Here is a 17,139-nt window from a genome sequence, read left to right as displayed (position 1 = left end):
GAACACACCAGGCAGAACCACAGGCCTTTGTGCTTTTCTTCTCAGCTAAGGCCTCTTAGATAATGAACAGCAATGGGGGAAAATATTTAAGAACTATTCACTCCGATATTCTCGATGAACACAGTACAGAAACTCAGCAAGGGATTAAACTGATAGCACGTAGACACACAGAAATGTGAAGTAAGGAAACAGGCGTCTCTGAAGGGCATTTCAAGTGAAAGTTGTCAGTCTCCTGTCATCCAAATCAACCCTTCAAATGTGCATCTGTCCATCTGTTCATACGAGAGACATTTGTTGAATGCCTCCTACAGGATGAATCAGGTGCTCAGGGAAGAAACCCTGGAAAGGGGCCTAAACCAGGAAGGATTCTCCCAGGCAGCTGAAGAACTAGGTGAGCTTACTTAGGGAAAGAACAGGTGGAAAAGAGGCTGGGGCATTCAAATGGTCTGGGTATCAGGAAAATGAGGAATAGTAAGCAACGGAGATTAGAGAAGGAAGGGAAATGAGAGATGTCCTAAAAACCGAGTCTAGAATTCAGAAGAAACCCAGGTTTAGAAGCTACTGACCTAGAGCTGGTACTGAGAGCCAAGTTAAACTGCCAGATTTGGGGCAGTGGTTCCCAAAGCGTGGTTCAAACACTCTGGGGGGGGGGGGACTCCAAGACCCCTTCAGAAGCTCTGTGAGTGCCAGACTGCTTTATCATGATACTACGACATCATCTGCCTTTTTCACTGTAGGACTGACATCTGTATTGACAATGCATAGGTTAACAGTGGGTAAGACTGCCAGGGACACAGCAGAAAACAAGGCAGTGGCACCAAACTATACTAGTCACACCCCACACACTAGTGAAAAACAGATGCCAATTTCACTTGGAAGTGCTCTCTCGATGGGGGCACCTGGGTGACTCAATGTGGGGTTCCCTGCTCAACGGGGAGTCTGCTTCTCCCTCTCCCCCTGCCCCTTTGTGCTAATGCTCTCTCTCTCTCTCTGGCTCTTGCTCTCACTCTCTCTCAAATAAATAAATAAAATCTTTTAAAAAAAAAGTGCTCTTGGGGCACTTGGGTGGCTCAGTGGGTTAAGCTTCTGCCTTCAGCTCAGGTCATGGTCTCAGGGTCCTGGGATCCAGCCCCGCATCAGGCTCTCTGCTCGGCAGGGAGCCTGCTTCCCCTTCTCTCTCTGCCTACCTCTCTGCCTACTCGTGATCTCTTTCTCTCTGTCAAATAAATAAATAAAATCTTGAAAAAAAAGTGCTCTTGATGAAGCAGTAAAAATTATTCATTTTATGAAACCTGAGCCCTTGTGTACATGTCTTTTTAATACCCTGTGTCGAGAACTGGGAAGCATTCGTGAAGCACTTCCATCCCACACAGAGGGTTGTCACCAGGAAAAGCCCGAGTTTTTTGCCCTCGCCAGCAAAACTGTTGCATTTTTAAACAGAACACTATCTTTATTTGAAAAAACCGACAAACCGTGATTATTCACGCTTGCGTATTGGCAAATATTTTCTCAAAACTGGACAAAGTGAGCCCACTACTTCAAGGAAAACAGCTAACAGTATTTGCTGCCAATGGTAAAATCTGTGCTATCGAGTGAAAATCAAAAAATTTTTTATCCACTCCTGGGAGCTTGATAAACTTCTCAGTAATTTTTTCTGATGAGTTTGTTGGCAATATTAACGCTTGTGACTTTCTTTTCTTTTTTTTAAGATTTTTATTTATTTATTTGATAGAGAGAGATCACAAGTAGGCAGAGAGGCAGGTAGAGAGAGAGGAGGAAGCAGGCTCCCCGCTGAGCAGAGAGCCCGATGCGGGACTAGATCCCAGGACTCTGAGATCATGACCTGAGCCGAAGGCAGAGGCTTAAACCACTGAGCCACCCAGGCGCCCCTGTGGCTTTCTTTATATTGCATAATGAAATGCGTTAACATTTGGAAGGGCTGCATAATTCAGTGAACCATGATTTTCCAAATGAGAGATGAAGGAGTAAACAAACCAAGCTGGGTAAAGAGCCCTTCAAATTGCAACAGAATACAACAGATATTGATGTAACCGAGGAGGAACGTTCACCTGCACACTTTCCGATTCCACACTGCGACTAACCTGTAAAAACTTTTACAGGGTCCTGTTGTAGTAACAAAGAAAAACAGCCACACTGAGGCGCCTGGGTGGCTCAGTGGTTTGGGCTGCTGCCTTCGGCTCAGGTCATGATCTCAGGGTCCTGGGATCGAGCCCCACATCGGGCTCTCTGCTCCACAGGAAGCCTGCTTCCCTCTTTCTCTCTCTCTCTCTCTGCCTGCCTCTCTGCCTACTTGTGATCTCTGTCTGTCAAATAAATAAATAAAATCTTTAAAAAAAAAAAAAAAAACCAGCCACACTTCTCCGGGAAGACAACTGAAAACACCCTTCCCTTTTACAAATATACATTTATAGGAAACCAGATTTTCTTCATTTATTTCACTCAAGCCAGCATGTGACAAAAGGCTTAAGGCAGCAGCAGACGGGAATCCAGCTGTCTTCTATTTAGCCAGATAATAATAAAAAAATTTTGCGTTTTTGCAAAAATGCAAACTAATGTTCCTCTTCTCACTAAATTTTGTTTTTCAAAAGTCATTTTTTTTCTCCTAAGAATGTTACTTATGCTAACATGTAATAAACTTACTACCGGCATTTTAAAATGTATAAATATTTAAAAACTTATCTTAATTCCAAATACAGTAAATATCAATGGGTAAATCCATATAAACCAAAGCTCTTTAAGGTCTTAAATTCTGAAAAGTGTAAGCAGTGCTGAGACCAAAGGGCAAGAGACACTGTACTAGGGAAAAGGAGCCCAGACAGAAGAGCAGACGGCCAGGACACACTGACATCTACAAGCTGAGCTGAAGAAGGGTGGTCTAAAAAGAGAGGATGAGGTTTTGCAGAAAACCAATAAAACAAAAGGACAGTTGTGGTACTGAGAGGTCTGGAGAGGAAGATTTTAGTGGAAATAACACGATCACAATACCTGTAAAATGGCCAGGCCTGGTGTAAAACCAGGAACTTGCTCCTTCATCTGAGAGACTTGGTTCTTCAGTCTCTCCCTTATTTGCCTAGAGGAAAAGGAAAGGTTGGAATTAACATCAAAGGTTTCAAGCACAAGTAAGCCATGTGGATTATTACATGCATTTCTCTCTTAAATTCAAAACACCTTCACTGAAGAGACATTATGTGGTACATTCTCCAGGACTCAAGCAGACACGGGTCTTTTCTAACTCCTGATGACACTGACTGGGCTACGAGGTATGGGGAATTATTAATTTAAAACATTTTAGTTATCAGAAAAGACAATTATTATATGAACTCACTCATATGTAGAATTTAAGAAACAAGGCAGAGGATCACAGGGTAAGAGAGGGAAAAATTAAAGACGACAAAACCAGAGAGGGAGACAGACTGTAAGAGACTCCTAATCATAGGAAACAAACTGAGGGTTGCTGGAGGGGAGGGGGGGGAGGGATGGGGTAACTGGGTGATGGATAGTGGGGCCAGTATGTGTTGCAATGAGCACTGGGTATCATATAAGACTGATGAATCACAGACTTGTAGCCCTGAAACAAATAATACATTACATGTTAATTAACTGAATTTATATATAAAAAAACCATTTTAGTTGATGGCATTCAAAATCACACCGTGAACAAACAGAAACTTGAACCAGTACTTCTGGAATGCTGCCAATCCTCATTCTTTTTCAGCATTTCCTCTCTCCAGGTGCCATATGAAAAAACTTTGCAGGGAAGAACTAGATCTCACACCCGCTCAACTTTCCCCGGTAAGATGATCACAGTGCATTCACATAAGACTGAATCATAACCAATGAATCCCACTCCAAAGACAGTATGAACTTAAAAACTATATCCTAATTAGCAAAAGAATTTTCCTCACAAAAGAATTTAATGCAAGGTAAAAAGTATAACCTCTCATGAAACAATATGAAATTTCTCAATAATACAACAGGACAGCAAGTACATTCAATCACTCCCATAAGTAAACATTCAAAATAGTCCAACTTTGCCCAGTCACGAACTTGAACAGGCTCTGTCTCTGTTGAAGGAGCCCTTTTGTCATTTGCCTTTCTTCATCTTAACCATCTCTGACATAGAACTATATAGGAACATTAGCAAACATCTCTTCCCTCTTTCTAATGTGGTTACTTCCAGATCCAGTTCCAAACCACTGACATAAATAGGCACAAATAGATTATTTGGATTAGCCTCGTCAACGTTAAGAATGTTGAATGATACAAGAAGTCATACTTAAAGAGTTAAAAACTGTATTTCTAGCTAGAGACCTTATTTTAAAAAATCAATTGCATCAATTATCCTATACAATAATACAGTTCAAAAGGATGAATAGACTGTTGGGAGTTTCTTTCACTGGAATTTGACCTGAACAGAGGCCACAGTTCTGCTCTGACACAAGAGAACAGGAAATACTGGAGCCGCCATGTTATCACCGGCCTGCCACTGAAAGGGCCCAGCAGTCCTAGTCTTGGCTGCTTCCCTGGGTGACTGGACAGAGTGCTGGGCTACTCCCGGCTGAACTGGGAACAGACTGTAAGGGGAACGGTGAGAATCAGGGACACAAGCAAGAAGTTATTCAAACTGCAAAGGTCTAGACACAGGTTCCTATGGGCTCTCCTTTAACCCTCGCAACCCAAACAAAATTTGCTGGGCGGGGAGGCAGGTTTGGGGAATAACCATCTCTAGGCAGAATGTAAGACAGTAATAAGGAAGAGCAGCAGTAACGGCTCTATACAGGTATCCCCTGCTTTTCAACATTTCAGATTTCTCCACTTCACTTTTCAGAAACGAATCCAGAGGATTTTTGAGCTTTTTAAAAAAGATTTTATTTGGGCGCCTGGGTGGCTCAGTGGGTTAAGCCACTGCCTTCGGCTCAGGTCATGATCTCAGGGTCCTGGGATCGAGTCCCACATCGGGCTCTCTGTTCAGCAGGGAGCCTGCTTCCTCCCCTCTCTCTCTCTGTCAAATAAATAAATAAAATCTTAAAAAAAAAAAAGATTTTATTTAAGAGAGAGTGTAAATGAGAGAGTGAGCAAGCACAAGTGGGAGTGGGAGGGAGGGGCAGAGGAAGGGGAGAAGCAGACTAACACTGAGTTGGGAGCCCAACATGGGGCTTGATCCTGGGACTCCAGGATTGTGACCTGAGCTGAAGGCAGCCACTAAACAACTGAGCCACCACCCAGGTGTCCCCAGAGGATATTCACTTTTATGAAAAAAGGGAAAAAACAAAAATGGCATTCAGTTATTTGTTCTGCAGCAAGCCCTTATAGAGGCACTACTTGACTCCTTCCTGGGGAACTCAGCAACTCAGCCTCGAGCCCCTATAGCTCTGAACTGTCCGTGAGCATCTGTGCTTTACCTTGATTTATTTTGTGCATCTATTTAGTGAGATGTATCTTAAGATATCGGAAAAGCCCAAGAGAGTTTTTTTTTTTGAGTCTGGAAATGCTCAAAAACTTTCCGTATGAGCTAATGGTAACAAATTCTTCGCTTTGTGCCACTTTGGTGTGTGAAAGTTTTCATTGGAATGCTATACTTTCAAACTGTCAGGGAAATCTGTATCTGAGATTCTCAGTAATGTTGGAAACCAAGGGAAGAGAGGGTTTCCTTATCCCAAAGATGCCGAAACGGGCTCTGGGCAGTCCTGGGGCTTTCTGTGAGCCAACGGGAGAGGAAAACAGCAAGTGCAAAGGCCCTGAGTGGATAAATGAGGTCCAAGGAGAAGCAGTAACCAAATGAGACAGACCGAGGCAGCCTGTCTTTTATTATATATGTGATGGGAAGCCTGAGAGGACTTGAAACAGGGTTGACATGATAGGACTTAGGATTTCTAAAGGATTATTCTTGGTTGCTGACATGATAGGACTTAACATTTCTGAAGGATTACTCCTGGCTGAATTGGGAAGAGAGGATCAGGAGAAAGGTGAGAATCAGGAACACCAACAAGAAGTTATTCAAATTGCAAAAATCCAGGCCGGAGGTGATGGTGGCTTGGACTATTGTATGGTATGCTGGCAAGAAGTGGTTGGATTCCAGATGTATTAACATGAAGCACAGAGAAAATGCCAGGGCTGCAGAGGACTCTGAGATTGGGGGGGGGGGGGGTTGGTGTAAAATAGAGTGGGAAGAACTGACCACCACAAGTATTTTAAGTCACGGGGCAGATTCCATACTGATACTGTGAATTTATCCACCAAATCTTATAAGGGTTCTAGAATAATGGCCATCTGAGACTTGAAGAAAGGAGTCTAGAGGCAACTGAAAATAATACTTTTACCCAGCAGGTAGCAAGCTATGAGATCCCAGTACTACACGGTGGTAGAGGTGGAAAATATTTCAGCCCAGTAGGTTAAGAGCAAACAACAAAATGTTCTGTATCTTCTTGTCTTTTTTTTTTTTTTTTAAGATGTATTTACTCATTTGAGAGAGTAAGAGTATGTGTATGAGCAGGGGGAGGGGGAGAGGGAGAATCTCAAGCAGACTCCTTGCATGGCGCTTAGTACCACGACCCCTAGATCATGACCTGAGCCGAAACCAAGAGTTGACACTTAACCCTCTGAGCCACTCAGGTTCTGTGTTTTCTGTGCTATAATGTAAAATAGGTCCATGTATGCAAATTTTTTCCTAAAAAAGATAATAGATTGAGATCAGTTACACTGAATCCTTTAAACTTTTTCTAAGAAGCAGGACTGTTTTTGAAGTTGCATTAGCAGGGATATTCTTTCAACTAGAAAGATTTGTTTAAAAATGAACGTTTTAGGCCTCTTCATAAGATGATCAGAATAGCAATGAGACATTTAAAAATACACATAAACCACAATCAGGAAGAATTAGCTCAGAACACTGAAGTAATAGGCAAAAAGTTTTCTGCTCTAGCAAGGGGAAAAAAAAAATCAAGGCAGTTGAATTCGGTCTCCAAGGTCCCTTTGAACCCCCCCCCCCCCACCCGTCTTGGTTTTCTGGGCTGGCCCCTAACTGAAGAACCTTGAAATGAAAAGTATAAGAAGAAGAGCCAAGTGTCAAGCATGCCTGAGGCTAAGAAACTGTAGAAGACCTCTGTGGAGAGAAAAGTTAACCTCTCTCTCCCTCATCTACCTTTCTTTTAGTAGTGTAATGAGTTAAATGGTAGGAAACTCCAGTTTTTACAGTTCTTATTTCCAGACAGTTAAAATGCTAGAGCGACTTCTGAATCACCTCCTAAATCAACAGAAACTTCCTGGAGTTGCAGATGCCTTGATTTCTAGCCATGGCCCATGAGTCACACTATCCTGGTAAAGATTCTGGGGCAAAGTGAGGCAGAAATAGGCACTTGGAAAGATGCCCTTGATCCCTGAATAGTAGACCTCCCAATGCCAGCCTGCATGAACATTCTCTAAAACCTAAGGGACGATACATCTCAATCCCAATGTAGGAGAAATCCGTACTAGAGTATCAGTGAATGTGGTGAGACAAAGTAGCAGTAAACTATTACAGTCCTGTTAGACTGATACTAGTAAAATAATCATAGCCAATTAGATGTACACAAATACAGACGCAGTTTTAACTAAGTCGCTACTGGCATCTAGTGGGTAGAGGCCAGAGACGCAACTAAATATCCTACAGTGCACAGGGCAGCAATGATCGAGCCCACATGTTAACCTCACCCAAGGTTTAGAAGCGCTGCTATGGGCCAATAAAAGGCAATGTTTGGGGTTATCTTTTTTTTCCCTAAGGGGCGAAAATTAAGGTAGAAATCATTTCTATTTTAACCTGTCAAAATGTGTTTATATATCTACAGTCAAGAGTCATGTGCATTACTCCTGGTTTTCCTCAAGTCAACTTCCAGCACATATAGCTGTAAAAGAGTCTAATCAGTAGAAGTCAAAGGTACACATTCCTACAAATTACATCACCCCCAAAGAGTCCTAATACCCCTACAGAGTCACCCAGATCTCTTTTGCCCAAAGTCTCATACAATTATTCCTGGCAAAGTCCACTACAAATTACAACTCGTTCTTTAACACGATGGTTCGTTTCCAAATTTTGGACATTTTATGACTGAGGAAAAAAGCGTGGCTGAAATATAACTCAATAGGGACATTTCAACAGAAGCTACAGGTAGAAAGAGAAGGCAGTAGGAAATTTCTGACTAAGAAATCTACAAGATGAAAATAAAAGCTGCCTCAGTTAACACTGAAATGTAGCACAAGCTTAGAGTCATTCCCAAATGATTCTCAAATGATTCTCAAAGGTACACAGAGTAATAAGCTTTTTGTAACTGATGAGAGAAAAAGGAAGGACATTCATCATGGAAGCAGGCTCCCCGCTGAGCAGAGAGGCTCGATCCCAGAACCCTGTGATTATGACCTGAGCCGAAGGCTTTAAACCCACCGAGCCATCCAGGCACCCCTGGTATGCAGGGCTTTTATAAGAACACAAATGTCTTTTGCTTCTACCCTGCAAGGAGTAGATGATTGTTTTAAGATTTTAACAGTGTAGTACAACACAAATGTTTTATTTGCTTAATTTTCATATTTTGTTGTTTTATTTCATTTGTCCTTAACAACTTTTTTTTTTTTTAAAGATTTTATTTATTTATTTGACAGACAGAGATCACAAGTAGGCAGAGAGGCAGGCAGAGAGAGAGGAGGAAGCAGGCTCGCCATTGAGCAGAGAGCCCAATGTGGGGTTCGATCCCAGGACCCTGGGATCACGACCCGAGCCGAAGGCAGAGGCTTTAACCCACTGAGCCACCCAGGTGCCCCTGTCCTTAACAACTTTTATACTGCTAAAAAATACTTCAAATTAAAAAAAAAAAAAAAAAGCAACAACAAAAAAACACCACCACCATGTAGTTCCTTGTAAAATCCATTGTGATTCTGAGGCCACCTAGTGTTCCAAGAAATACATATATTTCAAATTCCTACTTAAGTCAAATTTAAAGACTGAACTACCTTCTTTCAGAAACTGATTGTTTTCACTGCTACATGACATAATAGTAACAGCTACATTATATCAGTATATAGAAGTCAACTAATACTAGTACTTTCCTTCATTATGTTGAAGAATATTTAAAATAAGAATTATTATAATTAATGCAAATATATACTAAGCTTGACAGGTACCTCAAATATATATTTGAAAGCTTAATGTGAATCTATTTTATGCCCCAATAAAATTTATAATGTAAAATTCTTCCACCCAGTTCTCTCAAACTCTCTCAAAGACCCAAGGATGGTTAGGTTGCCGGATATTCATGACATGAAAAATGGCTAAATGGTGTAAAATTCTAATGCATCTTCTGATTCCCAGTGGGTGTACAGGTCATCCATATACACAATCATAAAATAACTACTTATTATGAGTTTCTAGATCAGGGTTTATCAGTTTCAGCACTACTGGCCTTTGGGCTAGATATTCTTTGTTGCGGGGGGCTCCTCTGTGCATTGTAGGATGCTTGGTAGGAACACCCCTGGCTTGTGCTTCTTGATGCCACTAGCACACAGCCACTCCCCATATGACAACCAAAAATGTGTCTCCAGACACATCCAAACGCACCCTGAGGTGGAGAAAAGGGCAAAATTGGCCCCATTTGAGAACCACTGACCTAGAAGGAACACATGGATCTGGGAAACTCGGTTGAACTGGTCAAGACAGGCTTCATAAAAGGTAGGAATTTAGAAACAGATCGAAAGTGCATTAGAGAGGGGGGGAAAAAAGGCATTAGAGAGAGGTGAGAAAGAGAAAAAGCACTGCCAGAGTTCAGGGGGAACACAACCAGGTGTGGCAGGATTCCTGAACAATGCGGTTCCACCTCCCTCCCCCTCACATGGGAGTGGGACAGCTTCCACTCTGATCGCGCAAATCTGCGACAGAAAGAATAGAGTACAGCATTGCTAAACTTTCCATTTCCTTTCAAAATGTCAGGCATCCAGATTTGGGGGTATGACGACATACATAAATGTGTTGGGAAGCAATCCAATTTTTAAAAATAACTCTGTAAACCCAATAAAACCTCTATTTGGCCTCTAGGCCACCATTTTGTAAGCATTAGTTGGTGGCAAGAGTTATGAGACCTCATGGCTGATGGCCCCAAATATGAGGATCTGAGAGAGCCCAATTCCCAGAATTAGTCTATTAACCACAGGTGTGGCCGTCAGAGCTGATGATGGTCCCAAGCAGGCCTCTGGATTATCATCCAAAGGGAATATGGAAAGAAGGTTGCAGAAAGGGGGCCTCCACTTGGAGGGGAAGAGTAGACTAAGAGCTCTGAGAAAAGCCTCACAAAGACCTGAGCTTTCTGCTTTTAGACAAGGCTAAAGGAAAATCTTGGGTAAAAAGGGCTTAGGTCTAAGAGGCTGCTTACTAAATAAATTGGGTATAGTACTTGGGCACCAAAATGAAAGATCGTTTATCATGTTAAGTCAGTGAAGACAGGGGCTCCTGGGTGGCTCAGTGAGTTAAAGCCTCTGCCTTCGGCTCGGGTCATGGTCAGGGTCCTGGGATCGAGCCCCGCATCGGGCTTTCTGATCGGTGGGAAGCCTGTTTCCTCCCTCTCTTTCTGCCTGCCTCTCTGCCTATTTGTGATCTCAGTCTGTCCAAAAAAAAAAAAAAAAAAATCTTAAAAAAAATAAAAAAAGTCAGTGAAGATACATTTCTTAACAGGCTCTGGCAAAACCTTTTACCAAAAAAACCCTATTTCCTGGGACTTCTCAAGCACCAGCAACTCAAAGCTGTACCCCTCCTGCCCAGGCTCCAGCGGAAGAGCTTTTTATCAAGGGGGAAAAGAAAACCCTAGCTCACAATGCAAGGTTTGACTTGTCTCCAACCTTGACAATGACTTTCTGAATAGAAGCAGTTTGGAAGCCTTCCAAACAGATTAATTAGTCCATTCATCTCCTAACAGGAAGAGCCAATCCAGTGGATACAAGCTTGCAATTCCTTTTAGCAAGCAAGTGACAAGCAAGTGGCAAGGCAGGAGAATGCCACATGGAGCCCCTGCCACCAGCCTTATAACTCCTGGTCATATTAGTCCTCTGGCCAAAGTTTCAGAAACTGCAAAATGGAGGGTGAGGTGGCCGGGATGGCTGAGGGATCCTGCCTGTGGAACTGTCAACCACTCATTCCTTCAAGTTCATGGATTTACAGGGTGCTAGGGACGCCTTATGGGAAAGTAGCAGGGGGAGCAAAGTGCAGGGCAGAGGTTGCTTGGGGTTTTCTGCACGATGGATCATCAGAGAATCCATTCCCAACAACACAAGCACACAGCCTTGTTCCCAGGACTCAAGATGACCCCCCCCCTTTTTTTTTTAAAGATTTTATTTATTTATCAGAGAGAGAGGGGGGGAGAGCGAGCACAGGCAGAGAGAATGGCAGGCAGAGGCAGAGGGAGAAGCAGGCTCCCTGCTGAGCAAGGAGCCCGATGTGGGACTCAATCCCTGGGACTCAATCCTGGGACACTGGGATCATGACCTGAGCTGAAGGCAGCTGCTTAACCAACTGAGCCACCCAGGCATCCCGATGACACACCCTTTTAATCCTGTCTACAACCCCAGGATATAAACAAGGCTATTGCCACCCACAAAGCAGGGAGGAGGAGAGTGAGGCTGAGTGACTGGCCCTGGCCATACAAGGCCTTAATCTCTACGCTGCCCAGCCCCTACCAGGGTCAACAGAAGGAGAAGGAGCCTTTGCAGGGACCCTCCTCCGAGTTCCTGCAAATGGAGATACACAGGGGACCGCTCACCCCTACTCAAAGCCCCACTGTAAATCCCAAGCTGCCTGATGCCAACCTTCCTGATGGATGAGGACACTTGTTCTTGACCACATCCTCAGGCACCATGGCCAGTGCCATGGTTACAGCAGTCAGCTGCCAGCCCCAGACTCTGCCAGAGAGAACTAGACTCCAGAGCCTGGCTGCATGGACTATTTACAATTTCGCAGAGGAACGATTCCTCCTGCTCCCCCGCAAGGCTCCCAGACTCAGGCCAGCCTGGGCGTTCAAGGTTCAAGATAACTTCTGAAAGGCCTGCATTTTGGATCTCCCTATTTTTATTTTATTTATTTTATATTACTTTTATTATTTGGATCTCAAAATTTGTTAAGCACAAAAGGGTCTACGCTTATCTTATCCTTAGGACAACATAAAAAGCTTATCAACAAAACAAAAACAAAAACCTTACCAACATTTAGTAGCCCTTCCCCGATAATTCTGTTTCCAGAAAGAATTCTTCTGACCCTGGAGCTAAATGTATAGCCATGGTTCCATTTTTATCTGTGACCAGCAGAATAAATTCTAATTTTAAGGTTCAAGGTTATAAGCCAACTGCCAAAGATACAGCCTGAATAAATACAAACATGACTTGTTTATTCAACAGGTACTTCCTAAGCACCAATTCATTAAAACTTAACTATGTACCAGGGACTGCTCTGAATGCTGTACCAATAAGGGTACTCATTTAATTTCAACAACCTTATGAATTAGGTGCCATTACTTCTCCAACATACAGAGGAGGAAACTAAGGCACAAAGAGGTAAACTAAGTTACCCAGGGACTCCTGGATGGGGGCAGCACTGTATCTAGCTCTAGGGTTACTTCCCACAGGGAGCTCACAGATTTACTCAACCTACAAAAACTAGTAAGAGCACCTTCTCTCGCAGGCCTGACAAGCAGAAAACCCACGTCTCTTCACAACCAGTCTTTCCAGAAAGAAGACTTGACCAAGAAAAAATGCCACCAATGGAGGGCTCCAGTGTAGCTAACAAAGGGAACCACAGGGCAAACAAATCACACAAGATTCAGCAGGCCCCACTTTGAAAAGAACAGAGGTAAGAACTGTAATCTCTAGCCTAAAAACCAATTCAGGGTTCCATCTAATTTCCACATCTCTGAATAATCTCACTTTTTTTTTTTTTAAAGATTTTATTTATTTATTTGACAGAGAGAGATCACAAGTAGGCATAGAGGCAGGCAGAGAGAGAGAGAGGAGGAAGCAGGCTCCCCGCCGAGCAGAGAGCCCGATGCGGGACTCGATCCCAGGACCCCGAGATCACGACCCGAGCCAAAGGCAGCGGCCCAACCCACTGAGCCACCCAGGCGCCCCTAATCTCTCTTCTTAAGAATATATTTATTTATTTATTTGACAGAGAGAGAGAGAGAGAGGGAGAAAGCGCTTGCACAAGCAGGAGGGGCGTTAGAGAGAGAGGGAGAAGCAGGCTACCCACCCACCATGCAAGGGGGAGTGTGATAGGGGCCTAGGTCCCAGGACTCCGGGATCATGACCTGAACCAAAGGCAGGTGCCCAACCGACTGAGCCACTCAGGCATCCTCCAACCCCACCTTTGAATAATCTCTGAAAGGACATCTCTGTAAAGCCAGGGTGGGCTCTCACCACAAATGATAGGGTATTTCACTCAGTTCCTCTACTCAGTCGCTTTTCTGGGGCCATCACTGTTGACCCCAAGGCAGCCATTTAATAACCAGTGAGGTCAAAGGTCCATCACACAAGCTGTGGGTTTTTTTTGTTTTTTAAGATTTTATTTATTTATTTGACAGACAGAGATCACAAGTAGGCAGAGAGGCAGGCAGAGAGAGAGAGAGGAGGAAGCAGGCTCCCTGCCGAGCAGAAAGCCCAATGTGGGGCTTGATCCCAGGACTCTGGGATCATGACCTGAGCCAAAGGCAGCGGCTTTAACCCACTGAGCCACCCAGGCGCCCCACAAGCTGTGTTTTTTGGTCAGGAACTCCCTTCCCCTTTACACTGGGAGGCCCACAGTGCCACCACCTTCAACTATTTGCCCCAAAGTCATCTTTCCAGTAAGTATGAGCTTAATTCCCACATTTAAAATTACAATTCCCCCATGCTTCAGAAATCTCTATTCCTTTCCTTTGCTCTGGTTTTCCCTTTGGCACTTCTCATCACTTCACATTTCTGTACCTATTTTATTGTCACTATCTACCCAAGAGGATGCAAACTCCAGAAATAGGGATTTAGGCTATTTTATTCACTACCACAGTCCCTATGCTCTGAAGAGTGCTTGCATACAGGAGGCATATATATATTTGTTGAAAAAGTGAATAAATAGGGATGCCTGGGTGGCTCAGTTGGTTGGACGACTGCCTTCGGCTCAGGTCATGATCCTGGAGTCCTGGGATCGAGTCCCGCATTGGGCTCCCAGCTCCATGGGGGAGTCTGCTTCTCTCTCTGACCTTCTCCTCGTTCACGCTCTCTCTCACTGTCTCTCTCTCTCACGTAAATAAATAAAATCTTAAAAAAAAAAAAAAAAGTGAATAAATACCCAAAAATGACACACACTTGCCTCTAACCTTCAGATCTCTCCCAAATGTTAAACTCAAGACTGCAGCATTGGAAGTCCCCTCAAGGGAGAAAAGGGGTGTTCCTTCTAAAGGGAGATAATTGGGCAACTAGATTTCCCACAGAGTCGAACAGGCAGAGATGAAATCTGGAATCAACTCTTGTCTAGTCCTGGCTCCAAGTAAGATACAAAAGAAGAATAATGAAAACAAACCAAACTCAAGGAAGGCCTTTTTCAGCAGAGTGGGTAACATGGCCGTGAAAGGAAGACTGCTGTAAAGATTAGCTTCCGAAATTCCTTCTCACAAAGTAATAAGTGCCTGACAGAATGAAAAACACCGTGTACTGGGCCACCTCTGCCACTGACCAGCCTAGTGACCTTTGGCCAAATCACATCGCTTTCAGCGGCAGGATGGGATGGATTGAGTGGACTGGGTTTTGGAGAAATTCTGACTGTAGAACTCATGGCCTGCCCATTCTTTCTCCCTCCAAGTAAGAGATTTTACAGTTCAAAGACTGTATCAGGGAAAAGACTGCCCAAGGCCCTTGAAAGCTTGCAAATTTATCCCTGGAGAGAACCAGGAGTTGCCAGCAACCAAGAAAGCTAACCTGCAAACTTGGAGAAGAGGGGACCCCTTCCCTGGACTCCAGGATCCCTGGATGCCATGGAAGATGTTCACTTACCTTTCCTCTCAAGAGTGTCCCTGACCTAGTAAAAGAGGACAGGTGGGGACACCCTCCCAGAGCCTCCACCTGGGAGTCCAGCCTACTCAAGCTATAAGAAGTGCCTTCTTATGCAGATTCCCCCAAAGCCATAGCCCCAGTCAGAAGCCTGTTGCAGCCTCAGCACAAGTTGCTGGGGGATTCCATGACCCCATGAGCCAAGAAAGCTGTCCACTTTTCCAAAACTCCCACCTTCTGAGGAACCGTGACTAGTACCAGCTTCCGGAGTCCAGCACTCCATGAAGGTCAAGGGCCCAAGGTTTGGCAGTCTCTGAGCCATCTTATTAACACATGAAAGAAAGATCTTCAGTTAAGTACAAGGAGACCTCAGACTGACAATGTGTTAGTAGGAACTGATTACCACAGGGCAATGTAAAAAAAAAAGCCCAGTCAACTCTGAGCAGGCTGGGTAGAGGGACCCTTCCAGTACCTGAAATGCAATTCTAGAAAATGCTTTCAATCCTTATAACCAAATCACTACCATACTTTGATGATGAGAACTAGATTTATATCTAAGGTTTTAAATAAGCGGTTCTCAACTTTCAGGATGCATCAGAATCACAGAAATGAGCTTTTAAAAGACTTAGAGAATATATGAACTCAGTGGCTTATTGCTAGCAATTCCAATTACCAGTCTAGTGTGGGCACCCAGGCACTGATATTTTTCCCAAGTACCCTATAAGACTAATTTGGCAAAACTATCTTGGAAAAGACGCAATTTCTACTAAAACCAATCATACATATTTGTCCTACTACTCTACAATTCTACTCTTACATACGTAACCAACAGAAATGTGTGTATGTTCCACCAAAAGACTTGTAAAAGAAGGCTCATGTGACATATGTGTGGCTTAGTCAATTAAACATCTGACTTCAGCTCAGGTCATGATCTTGGGGTCTTGGGATCAAGCCCTGTGATGGGCTCCCAGCTCAGGAGGGAGTCTGTTTCTCCCTCTCCCTCTGCCCTTCCCCCTGCTTGTGCTTTCTCTCATGTAAATAAAATCTTGAAAAAAAAAAAAAAAAGTGCTCATAGCAGTTACAACTCATACCACCAAAAACTAGAAACTAAGTGTCCGTGGATGAGTAAATAGTGGCAAATTCATAGAGTAGAATACAATACAGCAATGAGAGTAAATGAACTACAACTACATGCAACATGAAGTAATCTCAGAAACACAATGTTAATTCAAAGAAGCCAGACACTGAAGTCTTTATACAGTACAATGCTATTTATATAAAGTTCAAAGACAGGCACCATTAATCTACAGTGTCAGAAGTCAGGGTATTGATTACCTTTACGGGGGGTGGTGACTGGAGGGTATAGGAAGGAGGGCTTCTGGGGTGCCAATGACACTTCTTGATCTGGGTGCTAGTTACTCAGTAAATTCAGTTACAAAAAATTCATTGAGTTATGTATTCATAGTTAAATAAAAAGAAATAAAAACAAAAAGCTCCCTGAGTGACTTTGAGTTCATGTTGAGAACCACTGAAATTGACTTCAAGGCAGCTATCACTGTCAAAAAGATAATCAATCATCCATGTATACATTAACTTAATCATTAACACCACTAAGATGTATTGAACATTTATCATGTGCCAGAACAATTCTAAATCCTTTTCAGCTAAAAATTAATTCAATTCTCCTAATCACTCAATAGCCCAGATATTATTTTTATTATATCTGAGGAAGTTTTGGTATAGACAGGTTAACTAAATTGCTTAAAGCCACACAACCAATAAGGAGTGAAGAAGGTTTCTAGGTGTTTGGGATATAGACATAAACAGGACAATGCATGTATTTGCCTTTATGGAGCAAACAGACATATTTAACTTTCTCTCCACTCAACAATAGGTATCCACTGACGACCTATTCTCAGTGGCCTGCCAGGAAACAAGCCTAAATTATTTCTTCAGTCTTTTATTTTTATTTTTATTTTTCAAAGATTTTCCTTATTTATTTGACAGAGAGAGAGACAGCAAGAGAGGGAACACAAGCAGGGGGAATGGGAGGGCAGGCTTCCCGCAGAGCAGGGAGCCCAATGCGGGACTCAATCCCAG

The 17,139-nt window shown here is 43.2% G+C and overlaps 1 protein-coding gene across 1 annotated transcript in view; it reads right to left on the bottom strand.

The window, feature by feature from the left end:
* Positions 1–17,139, bottom strand: part of MTHFD1 (methylenetetrahydrofolate dehydrogenase, cyclohydrolase and formyltetrahydrofolate synthetase 1) — a 59,874-nt gene that overhangs the window by 41,267 nt on the left and 1,468 nt on the right. The window contains exon 2 of the mRNA XM_059182300.1: positions 3,007–3,091. Within this exon, the coding sequence (XP_059038283.1) occupies positions 3,007–3,091 (85 nt within the window). The remainder of the gene's footprint in view (positions 1–3,006; positions 3,092–17,139) is intronic.

Source organism: Mustela lutreola, chromosome 7 (genome assembly GCF_030435805.1).
Source record: "Mustela lutreola isolate mMusLut2 chromosome 7, mMusLut2.pri, whole genome shotgun sequence".
NCBI classification, from domain to species: domain Eukaryota; kingdom Metazoa; phylum Chordata; class Mammalia; order Carnivora; family Mustelidae; genus Mustela; species Mustela lutreola.
Note: the sequence above shows the minus strand (reverse complement) of the source record. Positions and strands in the feature narration are given on the sequence as shown.